This window comes from Gracilinanus agilis, chromosome 4 (assembly GCF_016433145.1).
Source record: "Gracilinanus agilis isolate LMUSP501 chromosome 4, AgileGrace, whole genome shotgun sequence".
NCBI lineage: Eukaryota > Metazoa > Chordata > Mammalia > Didelphimorphia > Didelphidae > Gracilinanus > Gracilinanus agilis.
In genome coordinates this window covers 488,173,231-488,190,881 of record NC_058133.1, presented here as the reverse complement: position 1 = coordinate 488,190,881, position 17,651 = coordinate 488,173,231, and the positions used below count along the sequence as shown (strand labels likewise).

The window sequence follows — 17,651 nt, the reverse complement described above, 5'->3', positions numbered from 1 at the left end:
AATGAGCTGAATTCAGACTTCTTAGGTTATCACAGAGGCAATTGATTGCCTAGATGGGTCTGGGGTTTTCAGTGACAAGCACACTAGTCTTTTGTTGTGGCTCTCAGTTTGGGGGTCAGAAACAGTAAAAGCTGGGATGGTGTTTTCTTTTTTCTTTTTTTTTCTTTTTCATTAAATAGTTCTCAATTACATGTAAAGAAATTTTAATGATCATTTTAAAAAATTTGAGTTCCTATTGCAGCTCTTGTAGTAGCAAAGAATTGGAAGTTGAGAGTTGTCCATCAATTGGAGAGTGACTGAATAAGTTGTGGTATGTAAATGCAATGAAATACTCTGCTATAAGAAATAACGAGCAGTGATTTCAGAAAAACCCAGAAAGATTTGTATGAACTGATGCAAAATAAAGTGAGGAAAACCAGAAGAACTTTGTATACAGTATCAGCAATATTTCTTGATGAATAACTGTAATGTCCTCTCAGTAACGCATTGATCCAAGACTCATGATGAAAAAGGCCAGTTGCTTTTAGAGATAGAAATGATGTAGTCTGAATACAGACCAAAACATACTATATTTCACCTTCCCCTTTTTTTTTGAGATCTATAAAATGACCAATATGAAAAAATATTTTATATGATAGTAAACATCTAAAATTATATCTAATTGCTTACTGTCTCAGGGAAGGGAGGATGGGAGGGTGGGAATTAGGCAGAGAATTTGGAACTCAAAATTTTTTTAAATGAATGTTTAGAAAATTGTTTTTATATGTAATAAGGGAAAAATAAAATAATTATTAAAAAAATAAAATAAAATTTGAGTTCCAAATTCTCTCCCTCCTGCCCCTTCCTTCTCCTTGAGAAGGCAAGAAGTTTGATACTGTTTATACATGTGAAGTCATGCCAGATATTTCCATATTAGCCATGTTGCAAAAGAAAACAAAAAATAAAACAAAAAAATGAAGAACATTAAGGGAAAAAAGTTTGCTTCAGTCTGTAATCAGAATTTATCAGTTTTCCCTGGAGGTGGAGAACATTTTTCATCCTGGGTCAGGGATAGTGTTTTCTGAGCTGTGTGACTTAGTGAAACTGTTTTTCCTTATAGCTTTCCTTTGCATTCATTCTGAGCTTGACTCCCTAGCCATATGGCCAGCCTGATTGAAAAAGCAAAACAAAACCAAAGTCTTTGGAAGCAGCTTCAGACTACAGGACTAATCTTCTTCCCCCAACATCCCCCAGCCTCCCATCCAACCCCAGCTATTCACTCGTGATGAATAAAAGTCTTGACTCTCTCCTGACTTCATTCCACTGCTGAGTTAAGAGAGAGCAGGGGAGCGCATTCCTGCTGTTCTGCCCATAATCTTTTGTTATAAAGTCTTCCTCTATCTAACTAGAGGTTAAACTAACTTTTTGTTATTGTTCTCTAATAGCTGAGATGCCAGAGATTATGTCAAACAAAACATTTCCTCAGGGAGCCAAAAGATAACTGGGCTGGGGAAGGTTCAGGAACCACAGCCAAAAGGAATTCTTCCCAGCGGCTGCTTGGTCTTTTCTGATTTAGCAGGAAGGAGAGCAAGAACACATGACTCATTTACTTGGCCCATTGGAGAATCTTCTGAGGACAGTTTTTAAGTAGGGGATTCTGTCTTTCAGGGGTTTGTTGACTACCCTTTATGACTCTGGTGGTTAGCTGGCATGTCCCAGGAGATTACATAGAATTAGTTTTGGTAGATTGGTGCTCCTGCAGAGAACAGTCTTAGCAGTTTGTCCCTCTTCTCTTTGGGGTTTCTGTCAGGTGAGATGGAGTGCTTCCCCAAAACTGACTCTGCTAAAACTCAATGGAGGCAAGTGAGGCCTAAAGATGGGTATGTGACCCACCTCTTCTTGGGAGTGACCAGGGGCTCCCCTGAAGTTCATGTCCAGGATTCTCTGCTTGGAGACAGCCATGCCTGTCACATAGTTGGATGCTTTCTTGAAGTGGACTGAAACTTGGTTCTGACCATGAGCCACCTGGTCTTGTGTCGGCAGAGGAAGGAGTGCTTGCCTCCTTCCCCAGATGAGTGTCTCCTGCTAGTGTCACTGGACTTATCACCCCAGCCTCCTATCTTGGATGGACTCTAGTTCCAGTCCATTGGATTCCATCCAGTAGGGATGGTGACCCCAGCTGTGTACACTCCACATCTGCCCAAACATCTGGCCTCGTTTGCCCTCCTCGTTGGGATGGGCTTGAGGTTCTGAATCTTAGCTGTGGATGGTTCCAAAAGCATATTTTCCATTTTGATTGGGAGGTTGGCCTTGGAGCCTAGGATAGAAGTTTGTATTTTAAAGAACAGCCACACTTGTTCAGTTGTGAACTAGCCAAGTATTTCAAGCATAGAGAGGGAATAGCTGCTTGTTTTCAATTAGAAGGAATCGAGGTCATTATCTTTAAACACAAGCACTGTCTTTTACAAAAGAAAGCTTAAACTGGGCAAGACTCACCCTTTGACTGGTTCTTCCTCCTTATTTCCCCAACCTTACCCTGCCATTACTTAGTCCAACCTAACAGCCTCTTCTCTGCCATGGGGACTCTCCCCAGGACCAGGCTTCCCATCACTCAAATTGGAACTTTCTTTAGCCTCCATCTTTCCTCTTTTCCCCTACCTTCTGGTTCCCCTTTATATGTTGGCCTGGAGGGTAGGGACTGTGTTTCTTTTACTTGTGTCTCCAATATTTAGCACAGTGCCCCTTTAAAAATGCATTGTGTAGTCTAAGAAAGATGATGTTGCTGGTCTTGTGGAAGGGGGCAAATCCTGGCTTCTTCTACTGAGGGCAAGTAACTTCATCTCTCTTGGCTCACTACTTCTGTACTGTGAAGGGGTTGACTAGAGGAGCTCCAGAGGCTCTTCCAGCTCTTAAGTCCTCTGAGCCCATGCCTTCAGAGAAATAATGCTAGAAGAGGATTTCATCTGCTATCTCCCTTTGGACTTGGGTGTCTCAAACCTAAACCAGAAGTGTTTAACTAGCAGCTGCAAAAAGCTTAGGGAGATGTCCAACAAAACAAAAAAAAGAAAAATACAACACAGAAAATGTTAATTTGTGGCTTTCTAAGTCAAAATGCAGCCTTCTCAGGATCTATTTCTATTTAAGTTTTGAATGCATGGATCTAAGCCATTCCAGGTTGCCTCATTAGTCTTAAAATATCCCCAGCAAAATGACCATTTTTTATATCTAACAAGTTGTACTATTGGAAAGGTCCTCTTGAGAGCAATTGCTGGGTACTTTTTGTGCACTTGAAACTCATTTCCTTCTAGGCCATTGTTAGAGAATAGTATAGTTTCTGAATCACTTCATATCTGTGAAGACGGTTAATGATTCCTCTGTTATCATTCCCCCTCTACTCCAAGTTTCATAATCCTTTAACAATTCCCTTCATCTATTTTTTATTCCTTTGCTTATTTTCAGACATTTCTTCAACCTTTTCAAATTTCTCCATCAGTTATTTTGCCAAACTTCAAAAAATCTGCCAAGATAGGGATTTGGAACTTGGTATATATTTTTTCTGCTTCAGGAATTATACCTGCCATTCATTATCCCATTCAATCCTCATAAAAAGCCTATGAAGTATTCACATATATTTTATAGATGAAGAAATTTATTTTGAGTCCAGTGCCCTTTGAAACCTTTTGTGCTGTCGTAGGTGGCCATTTAGTAGACTTTTAAAGATTTCAGATCACTCCTTCACCACTGATGAACTCAAGATTTAATCTGGAGAACTGAGGAGCAGTATGGGCCTGAGATTATGGCTTGTGTAAAGAGCTGAAGCTCTGCTTGCTTGTAGGGGAAGGAGGATGAGGGTGATCTAAACCTGAGAAAACAGTTGCTGCTGAGCTAAAATTGTGCACCTGGGGGTTCAGGCAATCTTTATGTGTAAGCACTCTTTGTCCTTTGCCAGAAGCATCTAGTGGCCTTCCAGAGACATTGTGTAAAGGGATCGTGAACTTTCTGCTTGTCTGAGCCAGCCCATTAGCGTGGCTGGAATGCTCCAAACAGAGGTCACAGGTTAAGAGTCCTAGGAACATGATCCAGAACTAAAGGTTATGGGTCCGGGTCAAAGAGACTTCGATTGGTTCGTGAGATGTGATAGACCTGCACACAGGGAAAGGAAGTGACGTGAAGAAGGAGGACTATAAAAAATGAGACCATATAGGAGATCGGGTTCTTCTCTGGAGGTCTTTGGCTGGGGGCCTTTCTATGATTCAGCATTGGTGGCTTGGGTGGAAGACTCTTGTGGGCTGGTAAGATTAGGATGGCAGGCTAGGAAATATTTTTTATTTCTTTCTTAGATTATATTTATACTAAAATTAAATTGTTAAAAGCTACTATCATCCTCATGACTTAAGGATTAATTATTTTATAAATGGCGACCACAACAATCTTTCTTTTTAGTAATATTATATTTCCAAACCAATTTCTAAATATTACATTTAGCATATTTCATATGGCATAGCATTAATTTTCAATATTACAACTCCTAGGAAGAAGAGAATGTATGCTCAGAATGTCAGGTGCTCCTGGTTGGTGGTGGGCTCAAAATTAGCACATGGGGAAGATAGCCAAGAGGAATTTAGGGGCATTTGTGCAGGGGGTCAGGCTGTAATGTTGACTTGGAGCCTGGGCTACAGGACTGTTTTAGAGGAGAGGAAGAATGGAAGAAGAAGAAGAAACAGGAAGAGACTCAGTCTCAGTAAAAGTTTTACGCAGTTAAGAGTATGGAGTAGCGAATATTCTGCTTGCCACTTACAGCTCTAGACCAGCATTAAGAGCGGTGCTTAGGGACCAGCTTGCATCAGATTTGGAAAAAAAAAAAGAAGGAATTTTCAGTAATGAGTTTACCACAGGCATTTTAATTATTGAAATGCCAAAAGGATTTTGATTTAAAGGTGCCCAGGGCTAGGTGTTGGTGATACAAAATCAATAGTTCCTGCTTATGTTTTAATGCTGGGGATCTGACCTAGGGTCTCCCTAAGTCCAGTTTTGGAGGTCTGACCTAAAGAAAGTAATTCCTCTTGAATCATTCTGTCCCCACCTACAGTTCTCCAGGCATTCTCTGTCTTACATGAATAATGAGTTTGGGACATTCCTTACGCATACTCCCTGCCCTCCCCAAATATATGAGGCACAAATATATGAGGAACCCGTGAGTAGAGAAGGCAGAGATCTCCATGCTCAGCCCAGAGCCTTCCACCAAGAGGATGCTCTATAAATGCTTTTTGATTGATAAATCCACCATTAAACTTTCTCTGGAAGGTAGGCATACTTGGGTGGGGTCAGGGGGCCTGATGGACAAGTACTTCCCCTCACCTTGAACTATCCCCAGTAATTCATAGCAGTAATGAAGAAAGTTGGGAAGACAATCTCTTGTTGATAAAAAATAGTCCTGGTGAAAGGTGAGGAAGGTCTGGACTAGAAAGAAGGGGAGAAATGCTGGAATTTGATCATACAACTTGGCAACTGATTATATCTACAGTGGAAGGTGTCATGAAGGAAGAGGAAGATGATTGTAGTTGTGAACTTGGGTGACTAGGGATGGTGGAACCCTCATAGAAATAGGGAAAAAAGAAAAGGGAAAATGTTCAATCCTCTTTTCCTTTTGTTACAGTTCTTTATCCAAAGTTTCATAATTCCTCCCTCTTTTTTACTTTTGTGCCTTTCTTCTTGTGTTCCCTAATCTTATCCTGCCTCATTTCCTCTCACCAGTTAGCCCCTCCATTCTGGATCTTCATCTGGTGGCTCCTTCCAAAAGGGAGCCTTTTGTTGTTTTCAGTTTAAGAACTTTTGGCAAATCAAAGTTTAGTCTGGAAAGAAACTTCTGTGAACCATTCATATTACTGCTGAACCTTGGCTGTTTTTTGAAAAACCAACATTCTGGTCATTTAATTGCCTCTCAAAAGGCCAATCACCAAACAGTTTTGGAGACAGCATGTTCCATGCATTTGGACACGGGAACAGGAGTCACCATGTCCTTTATAGTAACACAAGGGCTGGAACTAAGGAGAGACCAGAAACCCTGCTGGCTGACATTGATGAGGTGCCAGGTTTGTGACTTAACTATATAGCTAATGACTTGTGAACATGGTGAAGGGGCCACTTGGAATGGTCACCATGACGGTCTTGGGTGCTATGAAATCTTTTTAATCAGTGCCCTGGATATAGGTACATGGGGCTTGCTTATCAGACAAGCAGATGAGAGGAAGCTGGGGAGGTTAGCTAACATTCTAGATAACAGAATCAAGAGCCAAGTGAATTTCAACAGGCTAGAACTCTAAAAAGATGGAATTAAATAGGGATTACAGTGTAAGGGTTCAGGAAGAAAACAAGGCCACAAGTACAAGATGAGGGAGGCATACCTAGATTGTAGTCAGTCTGAAGAATATCCAGGGATTTTAGTGAATCTCATTATCTTTAAGAATCACCAGTATGCTGGTGGGCCAAGAAAGGTACTGCCTTCTTAGGCCACATTACCAGTGTCTGGGTCTGGGGAGGAGGGAGTGCTTACCTGACTTGGTGTTGCCCAAATACATCTACAAGACTGCACTTTGTTCTCTGAAACATTTCAAGAGGATTGTTGATCATCTGAAGAGTGGCCAGAGCAGGGCAGCTAGTAGAGTGAAGGTCCTCAAGGTCCTTATGAGGATTAGTTTGAAGGAGCCAGGAATATTTGGTTAGGTGGTGAAGTGGATAGTGCCTGGAGTTAGGAAGAACAGAGTTCAAATCTAGCCTCAGACACCAGTTGTGTGATCCTAGATAAGTCACTTAACCCCTATATGCCTCTGATTCCTCAACTGTAAAATGAGCTGGCGGAGGAAATGGATGAGACTTTGAAGGCATCACTGGAAACTAAAAAAATTGAGGCCATTTAATGTGAGCACCTGAGCTCATCTCCCATTCTTTCCTCTTTTCCAACCTGGTCTCTGAGGATAATGCTGCCCTACTCCTTGCCAAGGTAAGCTCCTCTAAGGTTTACCTGATCCCTTCTCCTTCCTACCTCCTCCTCCTCCAGCAGATTGCATCTGTCACCTCACCTGTTGATTTTTAAAATCTCTTTCCATCAGTTGGTTCCTACCCTACTGCCTTCAAACATGCCCAGGTGTCTCCCATCCTTAAAAAACCTTCACCAAGCCCTGCCAATCCCCCAAGCTGTCATCCTATATCCTCCTTCCCCTTCTCAGATGAATTCCTTGAAAAAATTATCTATTCTCTCTACTTCAATTTTCTTTATTCATTTGTTCCTCAATCCTTTGACCTTATCACTCAACTGAAAATGTTCTTGCCAGTGTTATCATGACCTCTTAGTAACCAAGTCTGAAGTCTTTTCTCCATTCTAATCCTTCTTGACTTCTCTGCCGCATTGGACACTGTTGACCACATTCTCTTCCTGGATGGACAGTCCTTCCTCTCTGGGCTTTTAGGACTTGGCTCTGTGCTTCTTTGCCTCCTATGTGCCACACCCTTCCTCTTCAACCTTCATATCACACTCCCAACTGGTTGTTTTCCAAGGTTCTGACCAGGGCCCTCTTCTCTTCTCCCTCTCTCAAGGCAATCTCCTCGCTCTCAGGGATTTTAATATTATCACTGTTCAGAAGGACCTGTCAGATCAACACATCCATCCCTTCTCTCCTGAGCCTTAGTCCCACATCAGCAATTGCCTATTAGACATTTCAAACTCGATGTCCCCCTTTGCCCCTAAACCTTCCCCTCTTCCAAATGTCCCTGTCTGTGGCTCAGGATTGTGATCTTGGCCTTATCATACACTCCTTACTTTCCTTCACCCTACACATCCAGTCAGCTTCCACATTGGCTTTTTCTACGTTCACAACCACTCTCCACTCACACACAGCCACCACACCATAATGCAGACTTCTGTTACCTCTGCCTGTTACAGCAGTTTCCTGACTGGTCTCTCTGCCTTCTCCACACGAGGCTGCTCTACATTACCTTCCTCACAGGTCTGATATATGCAGCTCCCCACCCAATCAACTCTAGTGGCCTCTTGTTGCCAGTGGAATAAAATGTAAACATCTGGGTTTAGCCTTTAAAACTCTTCTCTGTCTGGCTCCAAGCATCCTTCCCTTCCTTCTCCATCTCTCTCGTCATCATCTCATCTCACCTCCACTTCCCAGACTCCTCTTCCTTTCAGATGCAGCTCAGACGGCATCATTTTCATGAAGCTTGGCCGATCTCCTTAGCTGCAAGAGCCCTCCGTCCCATAGTGCCCTGTCTCCCATAGTCTGCTCTATATGTGTAGAAAGATGTATATGGAGAAATAAAGTATAGGAATAGAAGGGCCATTCTTCAAAATAATAAACAGTATATATTTAAAACCATCAGCAAGTATCATCTGCAATGGGGACAAGTTAGAAACCTTCCCAGTAAGGTCAAGAGTGAAGTAAGGATGCCCAATATCACCTCTATTATTTAATATTGTATTAGAAATGCTAGCATTAACAATTAGAGAAGAAAAAGAAATTGAAGGGATTAAAGTAGGCAATGAGGAAACTAAACTATCACTCTGCAAATGATATGATGAAATACTTAAAGAATCCTAGAAAATCAACAAAAAGGCTAGTGGAAATAATGAACAACTTTAGCAGAGTTGCAGGGTACAAGGTAAACCCACATAAATCATCAGCATTTCTATATATTTCCAACAAAACTCAGCAGCAGGAGTTAGAAAGAGAAATAGTTATTTGTTTATTAACTTTGTGTTCATGACATCTGTCTTTTATATGCACTTCTGCTCTCTTCCATTAGCGTGTCAGTTGGATGTAGACCTTATTCTTGCTTTTGTATCCCCTGTGCCCAGTGCAGTGTTGCTGATTGATTCTTTAGGAGGGCTGGGACGAGGATCCAGACTGTCTGAGCATGTCACGTCCTCAGTACTTGGATGTTTATCTTGTGCAGAAGCTCCTCTAGGAGCCATGTGAAGATAGAAACTTGGAAGCTGGGAGGAAAGAGCTTGCTTACCATATGAGGGGCGATGAACTCATGAAATACAAATACACTTAGTGAAGGGCAGATTCTTAGGGTGAAAAAACAGCCTCACTCTGCTAAGGAGGAGATGAATAATGATTTCTCTTGGGAAAGCATAATTCAGGAAGACTTCATGGATGAAGGGAACTTTGAGGAAGTCTGAGGGCAGGGAGGAACATGAATTAATGGAGAGGAAAAGGGACTAGCCAAAGATTATAAAGCAGCTGCAGAGGCTTATTATTCTTGGTATGTTAATTATAGTTTGGGGTCAAGTTAAAGAAGTGAAATTAGGAAATAACATGGCGCTGCCATCCATGGGGCTTTTGAGGAATGATAACAAACAGACCTTTACTGAAACAATATGAGAGCAGTGGGAGTTTGGAGGTCAGAGGCAGGCCATTGAGTTTTGTTGGGAAAATGGGCCTCTGGGTAACATCGATGCTGGCCTTCCTGAACTTTATAGACCTCAGGAATGTAAGTGGAGCCCAGAAAGTGGGTTCTAGGACCAGTGGTAGTAATACTGAGAAGAGAACCAAGCAGCAGCCACGTTAATATTCTCACTTGATTTGTGCAGAAGATCTCAGCCTCCCCATTCCCATCCCCTGATAATCTGATCTGTTTCATGTCTGAAGAGTACAGCAGCTGACCCCTGGGTTGGTTTCCTTGATGTTGGCTTTGGATTTGGCCAACGGAACAAACTCATTTGCTGACCAAACTTTGTTATGGTTTGAAGACAAAATAAACTTGTTCCTCCCCCAGCGTCCAAGACAACCAGCCCTCTTTGAGCACTGCCTTCCCTCCCCGTGCCTCCACAGTGCCCGGCCGGTCTCGGGCTAGTCTTCCTCAGCAGGGGTGGACTGTGCATTCCATCGTCCCCACTGCCAGCCGGATCTCGCTGTTTACGCTGAGGGAGAACGAAGGCTCTTCTTAGATCTCAGTCCAAAAGGCATACAAACTGTTATGTTATCCTTCTGGCTTTCCTCATCCTCCTTCCCTTCCTGCTTTCCATCCCGTCCTCCTCCCTCCCCCAGCACACACACACACACACACACACAGCTTTAGGCTCTGGGTAGCCTGTGTTTGACTAACTGAGATTTGGAACTTTTAAAAAGGACTTGTAAGCATTTGAGTTGTTCCTGTAGGAAGCCCCTGTACGTCCATTGCTGTGCATTGTGGGACTGACTGATGGGCCGCCACATGCTAACAGCCACATGCCTCGGCTCCACGGAGACCTTGTGTTGGGCCAAAGCCAGGAGGTTGTCAGGTTCTGTTTCTCTGTTTCTCCCTTTCAGGGCAGCACTTGGTACGGGGCCGTGTGTGTCTGCACGTGCGCGCACGCACACCCCAGAAGTGTTGGGCCGCCTCTTGGTGCTGCTCTTCTGCCTTCTGGTGACCCGTGACTCGGTTATGTCTGGGTGGCGGAGGCGGCAGGGCCTTCCGAGGCTCTCCGGCCCATTTTATAGATGAGGGATCCAAGGCCCCAAAGTCACACAGGCAGGAAGTCTCGGAGGAGGCTTTTGAACTGAGACCTTTGACTGCAGAACGGCCGCTGCCTCCATAGGTGGGTCCGAGCACCGCGCTTTGCCGTGTTCCTCTGATTGGAGTTTGAGTTGGGCCCTGGTGATCCTTCTACGTTTCTTGCAGGAACTTTCTTTGCTTTAGCTCAGGTCAGGTGAGTTGATGCCAGGTATTGAGAGTGGCTGCTTAAGGCACTTGTAAGCTGCTTAGACTTACATGCATATAAAAATACCTCCTTTTTTTGCATGCCTTTGTGTAGACAGGGATAGAGCCAAAGAGAGATTGTGTTTCTGTCCAGAAAATGTTTTTAGAAGAGTGCATGTGTCCGTGGATAGATGTGTATTGATATCTGTCTACCTACACACGCACGTGTACATATTTATATAAAACATTTTCTAGATAGAAATCCTTAGGAAGGCCCGTGTCTCCTTTCTGCTCATACCTCCCCGAGTGCAGGGTGGCCATGTGGAGAGAAAGCTAGATTTGGAAGCAGGGCTGGCTTCCGCTTCCTGCTTCTCTGTTCTCTGTTACCTCTGTGAGCCTGGATCCGTCTGCGTCCCTGGGCCTTCGATTTCTTGTCTGTAGCCTGAGAGGGTTGGACTCGGGCCTCAGCAGGCATTTCTAGTTCTCTCCGTCGACACTTATCAACCATACGATGAAATCCCTGAGAAATAAAAGAGGGCCAAGAATGCAGCATAATGAACACAAAAGCTCTAGCGGCAAAAATGGTCTGTTTTTCTACTTCACCTAATCTGCTGGGTTTCGTTTCCTGAGAAGACTTTGAGGCTTATTCCCACATCTGTTCTACCCCTGTGCCCTGTGAGAGATCTCTGCATGCCGTCAGCCTCGTTAACGGGCCTCTTCCTTTAGCCGAACTAATTCTGGTTCAGGAACTGCCCTTACAGAGCTTTCCCCGCTTCTTACCCAGGGTGAGGCCTGCGTCCTGTCCATGCCCTATAAAGGCCTGACTGTGTGCTTATTGCCTTATCTCTGCGCTTTTTAATTTGATTAACGAGACAGGACACTCGAGAAACCCAAAGGATGTTCGGCCCCCGGGGCCCAGGTTCCCCGGCCCAGGGCCACAGGGCTCTCCGGGGGCCCAGCTGCCTCTGCCCCCTCACGAGTCAGACACGGCGAGCCTAATCGGCTCAGCCCAACTCAGACACGGAATGTCAACAGTTAGAGTTCATTATCCACTCAGGGCGCAATCACTGGGCGACGACCCTGTCTGGGAGGCTTCGCTGAGCCCCAGAGCTCATATCCTGCCGAGACACTATTCAAAGAGGACCTGGCTGGGAAAGGTGGATTCCGCCCGATAGGAGTTCTCATTTAGGAGCCCATATCTGATCTCTTGCTTCTGAAGGGAGGCGGGGTAGGTGCATGTTATTGTCCCCATTCCTCGGGCCTTTGGGGAAGATTGATTTGCTCGTGTGATGATAATATTTTATAAGGACTCGGGCCTTTATTACAAAAGCCGCTGCCGGCCCTCCCCTCCCAGCCCCCCTCGCTGCCGGGAACAGGCCGGAGGAGTGCTTTGCTCTGCGTTCTGGCCTGTAGAAGTGTCTCCGCCGGCACAGTGCTTGGCAGCTCCCCCCATGTTCAGAGGCTTGTTGCAGAGGCCGTGGCGGGCAGGCGGGGGAAGCCCCGCAGATTCAGCCTGAAAAGTCTCTGTCCCAGGGCCGGGGATGCCCTCATTTCTCTGCCTCTGAGCAAGGAGGCGAGTTCCCCGGGGGAGGGGGAAGCAGCGAGCCCGGCACATGCTGTGCTGTGTCAGGCCGAGGCGTCGTGCCGTCCGTCTGAAAGGGACGCCAGAGCAGCCACCAGCGACCTCGCAGAAGCCTCAGTTACTCCTGCGGCCCCCCCAGGACCGCTGAGCAGGCACCCCCAGGCGCCGCTCCCTGGCCGCTGCCTGCTTTCCTAAAGCCTCTGGCCAGGCAGCCCTGAGGAGCGTCCTGGGCTCGGGGTCTTCCCGGTCCCTTCGGTGTGACGACATGGCCATGTGCTGGCTGCGTTCTGGCGCTTCCTCGGCACCTTTAGGCCCAGGACGAGCCCCTTCCCGGGTTCCTAAACGGAATCTTGGCCGTTGGCCGCTGATTGTCCTGGTGGAGGCCAGGCTGAGTCGGGGGGCAGGAGCAGCGGCTCTGTTCAGGGCTCCTGGGGCCCCTCTCAGGCAGAAGGGAAAGCGGGGGGCCCCGGGGTCTTGTTGGGTTCCCAGCAGAGCTCTGCAGAGGGCCTCATTGGGCAGCAGTGGGATGGGCCGGCTCTCCGTCCCACCTGCCCCTGGTGGCGCCTCCTCAGGCCTCGGCAATGCACGCAGGCTTGGGAAGGGAGAGGAGGGGAGAAAGGCCGGAGCTGGCTGTGCCCTCCCCCCCCCTCACATGGGCCCCCCATCCCCGATGGCGGCGCTCCAGCCTGCGGGCCAGATGCTGCCCTTCAGGCCGGCGGCTCACGGGCCTCCTTCCCTCCCTGCAGGCTACCTGTGCATGACGGACCAGTGGTTCTCCGAGTACGTGTACGAGGTGGTGGTGGACAAGAAGCATGTGCCGGAGGACGTGCTGCAGGTCCTGAAGCAGGAGCCCATCGTGCTGCCAGCCTGGGACCCCATGGGGGCTTTGGCCAAATGACTCCCGGCCCCGCGGTTCTCGCCTCCTCGAGCAGGACCTGACATCCGCGCGAAGGACTGTCCTGGGGCCTGAGGCCAAAGCGGAGGAGGTGACCGATCCAGCCGGGCATAGGCAGACTCCTGTTTGCTGACCCCTCGCTCCAGGGGCTTCCTGGGGAATTGTGCTTCTTTGCGCTGTACTGTGGACTCCAAACACTCACTTCAGACGGGCTAGTCTTTAAAAGTCAGAGCAGGTCATGCTGTTTCCTCTCCTCAACCCCAGCGAGTCCCGCAGGCCCTGCACAGGGCGCGGGAAGGGGGAGCTCTTAGAGTTTTAACAATCACATTTTTAAAAAGTGAAACTCCATAGAACAGAGGAAGAGCTTTGGGACACAGGCGAACGGAGAGGGCCGCCGCTTTCACCGTGGCCCGGCTTCTCCGATTTCCGAAGGAAAGGGTCACCCCGAGATTTAAGCCCACAGAGCTGCCCGCTGCGTGAGCAATGACGGAGGCTCTGCGCTCTGGTGGCTGAATTTCATCTTTTCCATTTTAGCTTTATCTGCCTCTACCAGCATGGGGATACCCCATAGGGAGGGCCCCAGGAGGCTGATCGAGTTGGGCCTGGTTCCCGTGGCTTGGAGTTAGAAGGGTGGGGGGAGGAGAGAGGACACACCACCGCTTGCTAAAATCCCATTGAAGCTGGGGCTCAGGAAGTTGAGGTGAGACAGTGACCAAAATCATATCATGACCTGAATTTTAAAAAATAGGGGAATCTCTAGCCAAATGGTGTCATTTTAAACTTCTGCATCTGGAGGGGGGCAGGGCAGGGGAGGGTGGGGGCTGGGCTGCATACTTTGAGACAACTAGATGGTGCTGTGAAGCTTTTGAATAAAACACTTTCCTAAATGAGACCGAGTTAACGTGTTTGGTCTATCCTGAGTGAGAGGCTTCGAGTACACCCCAAAGGAACAGTCTCAGACTTTTACCCCAGCCTCTCCGGGGTATGGGCCCAGGAACTCCAAAGGGCCCGCGGTGGGACTTCCCTGTGACCCCACTTCCTGGTTCAGTAGCAGTGAACATGGCAGAGCTCTCGTCAAGGCAATGACCCAGGGAGAGCCTACCTGAAGGGCAGCTGCGCCCCTGACCCAGGTCCTGGCCAGATGGTCTGGCAAAGTTGATGGACCCTTTCTCAGAATCATGTTTGTTTGTTTGTTTTTCCCCCTCATCCTGTGTAATTCTTTTTTTAATTGATTAAGAAAATTTTTCCATGGTTAAATGATTCATATTCTTTAGCTTCTCTCCTCCCACCCTACTCCCAAGGCCAACAAGCACTTTCACTGGGTTTTACATGTGTCATGGATCAAGACCTATTTCCATATTATTAATATTTGCACTAGAGTGATTGTTTAGCACCTACATCCCCGATCATATCCCCATCGATACATGTGAGCAAGCAGTTGTTTTTCTTCTGTGTTTCTATTCCCACAGTTCTTCCTCTGAATGTGGGTAGCATCTTTCTCACAAGTCCCTCAGAATTGTCCTGGGTCATTGCATTGCTGCTAGTACAGAAGTCCATTACATTCAATTGTACCACAGTGTATCCGTCTCTGTGTACAATGTTCTTCTGGCTCTGCTCCTTTCACTCTGCATCAATTCCTGGAGGTTGTTCCAGTTCACATGGAATTCCTCCAGTTTATTATTCCTTCCACCACAATAATATTCCATCCCCAACAGATACCACAATTCGTTCAGCCATTCCCCAATCGATGGGCAACCCCTCATTTTCCAGCTTTTTTGCCACCACAAAGTTAGTGCAGCTATAAGTATTTTTGTACAAGTCTTTTTCCCAATGATCTCTTTGGGGGTACAAACCCTGCAGTGCTGTGGCTGGATCAAAGGGCAGGCAGTCTTTTAGCACTCTTTGGGCATAGTTCCAAATTGCCAGCCAGAATGGTTGGATCAGTTCACAACTCCACCAGCAGTCATTAATGTCCCAATTTTGCCACATCCCCTCCAACATTTGTTACTTTCCTTTGCTGTCACGTTAGCCAATCTGCTAGGTGTGAGGTGATACCTCAGAGAGAATCATGTTTTTAAAAGCATGAAATTCAGGATTGCAAAGGAAACATTCTCAGTCGTTCTCAGAACTAAAAACAAAAACAAGTTCAGGGACCCCAACTTAAGAACCTCTGCCCAAACCTAGCAAATACAGTTCCAAGAGTGAACAGCTTTAGCTTAACCGTTGGCTTCTGGAGAGCAGAGACCAGATCTCAGGACTTCTCTTCAGTCTCTTGCCTCAAGAATTCATTGTCAGTAAAGGTTTATTGAGAACCTGCTGTGTACAAGGCCCTCTGACAGGTCTGCTGTAACCCAGAAGCCAGAGTACCTGTCCTCACTGGGCTTGCCGTCTAGCCAGGAGACAAGATACAAGCACGTGGAAACAAGCCAAACAGGATGGAAATGGCATTTCATTGCAACCACACGCTCAATGTCTCCAGTGGGTATGGGATGGTGTCTTCAGCAGGTGCCCTTAACTATGCCTGGGGGTCATTTCTTTCCGGGGGAAGGAAGCCCTAAATACTTTAGAGTTCAGAAGAGGAGGGGATTTTCATTTCCTCCTCCAGCTGTTACCCATTTTTATGTCTGGTTTACTGAACTTAGCCATGAACATTTTTTGAATTCATACACAGGCACATACATACCTTAGGAGGCCATGAAAATGAGAAAGTCTAGCCCTGGGGCAGCATACAGGTCAAAGTGGACCCTCTGGGCTTGGAGGCAGGGTTTGAATGCTGCCTTGAAAGCTCAAATCCTCATCTGTCAAGTGGGAATAATAATGCCTTTAATTCCTAATTCACAACGGGAGAATGAAGTTTGTATGGGCCTCCTGATCCAATTTCCCTCACTTAAACTGATCCCACTGACTTTGGGAGATGTTAGGACTTGCCAATAGAAGAGCTTTGACATAGGTCCTTCCCTTTAACTTCAACTCAGGCCCTATTTTCCATACTCAGCATTGCCTTGGCCCAACTTCTGTATAACAATTTGGAATTAGAGAAGAAAAGTGACTCTGGCTCAGTGATCCCGCTCCTGGGCTGGTCTCTGAGGAAGACAATGGCAGGAAAAAAGATCTAATACAGCCATAACCCCACTTTGTGGTAGCAAAGAATGGGAAACTGGATACCTTTTGAATGGAGATTGGCTCAAAAAAAAAAAAAACAACCCCAGTATGTGGATGTCATGTAATAATATTGTGTAGGAATGAATAGACATGAGAAATTCAGAGAAATATGGGAAGATGTATATGAACAGAGGCAGAGGGAAATGGGGCAAAGAACAATCTACAGAATGACCATGACCATGGAAGGGCAAAGATCTCTTAGAAAGAGGCCGGGCCCCAACTGTTGCCTGAAGAGTCAGCGATGACATCAGGGAACATCTAATGGACCTTCCCCTTCCAACACCTGCTCAGAATATTGTAAGGGCCTTGCCAGACGTGGTCACCAGATCAGGGAGACTGTCTTGTCTATATTTCTCTGCTGAAAGGAAGATTCAGTCTGAAGGATGTGGGGAAGGGTTTGGTTTTTTTCTTCTCAGAAATGAGATGTTTAAGATAAAACAGAAATTCAGTCATAGAGAGGAAGACGAAGGCTAAAAGAGTAGGATTAGAAAGGAAGCTGGGCCCAACTCATGTCCTCTTGAAAGTCTCCCTAAAATTGGCCATGGATGTTCCCCAACCCCGATCTGAGAGAACGGAGACCCTGTGAGACGGCCTGGAAAAGGCCCACAGTAAACCTGGGCCCACAGAAGGGAAAGAATGATGTGAAACATGTTTATGGCAAGGATACTTTGAAAAATCAATACATCTTTTCTTTTTCCTTCAAAGAGAAGAAAAAACTGAACCTCAGGGAGATTTTAAAATGATGAAAAATCGGTCTTGTGGGAGGAGAATTGTTGCTCACTTTTCAAAACACAAAAATATATTTTTAAAAAAGTATGATTCCATAACCATTTGTTTTTACGTCACCATAGTTTACCAAATAGATTCTTTCTATCCAGAGACCCATCCTTTACAACAAAGAATTTGAAAGAAAGATTTCTAAAAGGAAAGAAATAGACGTTTATTAAGTGTCTCCTGTGGTCCAGATCAGGCTAAGCCCTCTATAAATCCTGTTTCATTTGGTCACTGTAATAACTGAGACTACGGCATGCCTAGATCAGATACCATCTCTCCTCCTGATTCTCTCCACTGAAAAATGACCTACACTTCCTCAAATTCCGTTTTGTTTTGTTTTTTAAAAACGTGTCCTGACTTTTGGGAGCCTGTTGTTAAAATTTTGAATGTGAGCATTTATGCCTTGGAATTTGGCAGATGCTACAAAGCAGGGCTTGAACGATTGTTTCATTGATTGCCTAGCCTTGGAGAAAGTGTTAATAATGTAGATTAAATTTAGAAGCGAGTTGTGTAGGGGCAGCCTGGTGGCTCAGTGGATTGAGAGCCAGGCCTAGAGACAAGAGTCCTGGG

General features: G+C 46.0%; 1 protein-coding gene across 1 annotated transcript in view; it reads left to right on the top strand.

Annotated features, from left to right (window-relative positions):
• The window catches only part of BLMH (bleomycin hydrolase), a 53,067-nt gene extending 39,032 nt beyond the window's left edge, over positions 1–14,035 (top strand). Inside the window, exon 13 of the mRNA XM_044672902.1 lies at positions 12,997–14,035. Within this exon, the coding sequence (XP_044528837.1) occupies positions 12,997–13,148 (152 nt within the window). The 3' untranslated portion in view covers positions 13,149–14,035. The remainder of the gene's footprint in view (positions 1–12,996) is intronic.
• The last annotated feature ends 3,616 nt before the right edge of the window (positions 14,036–17,651 follow it).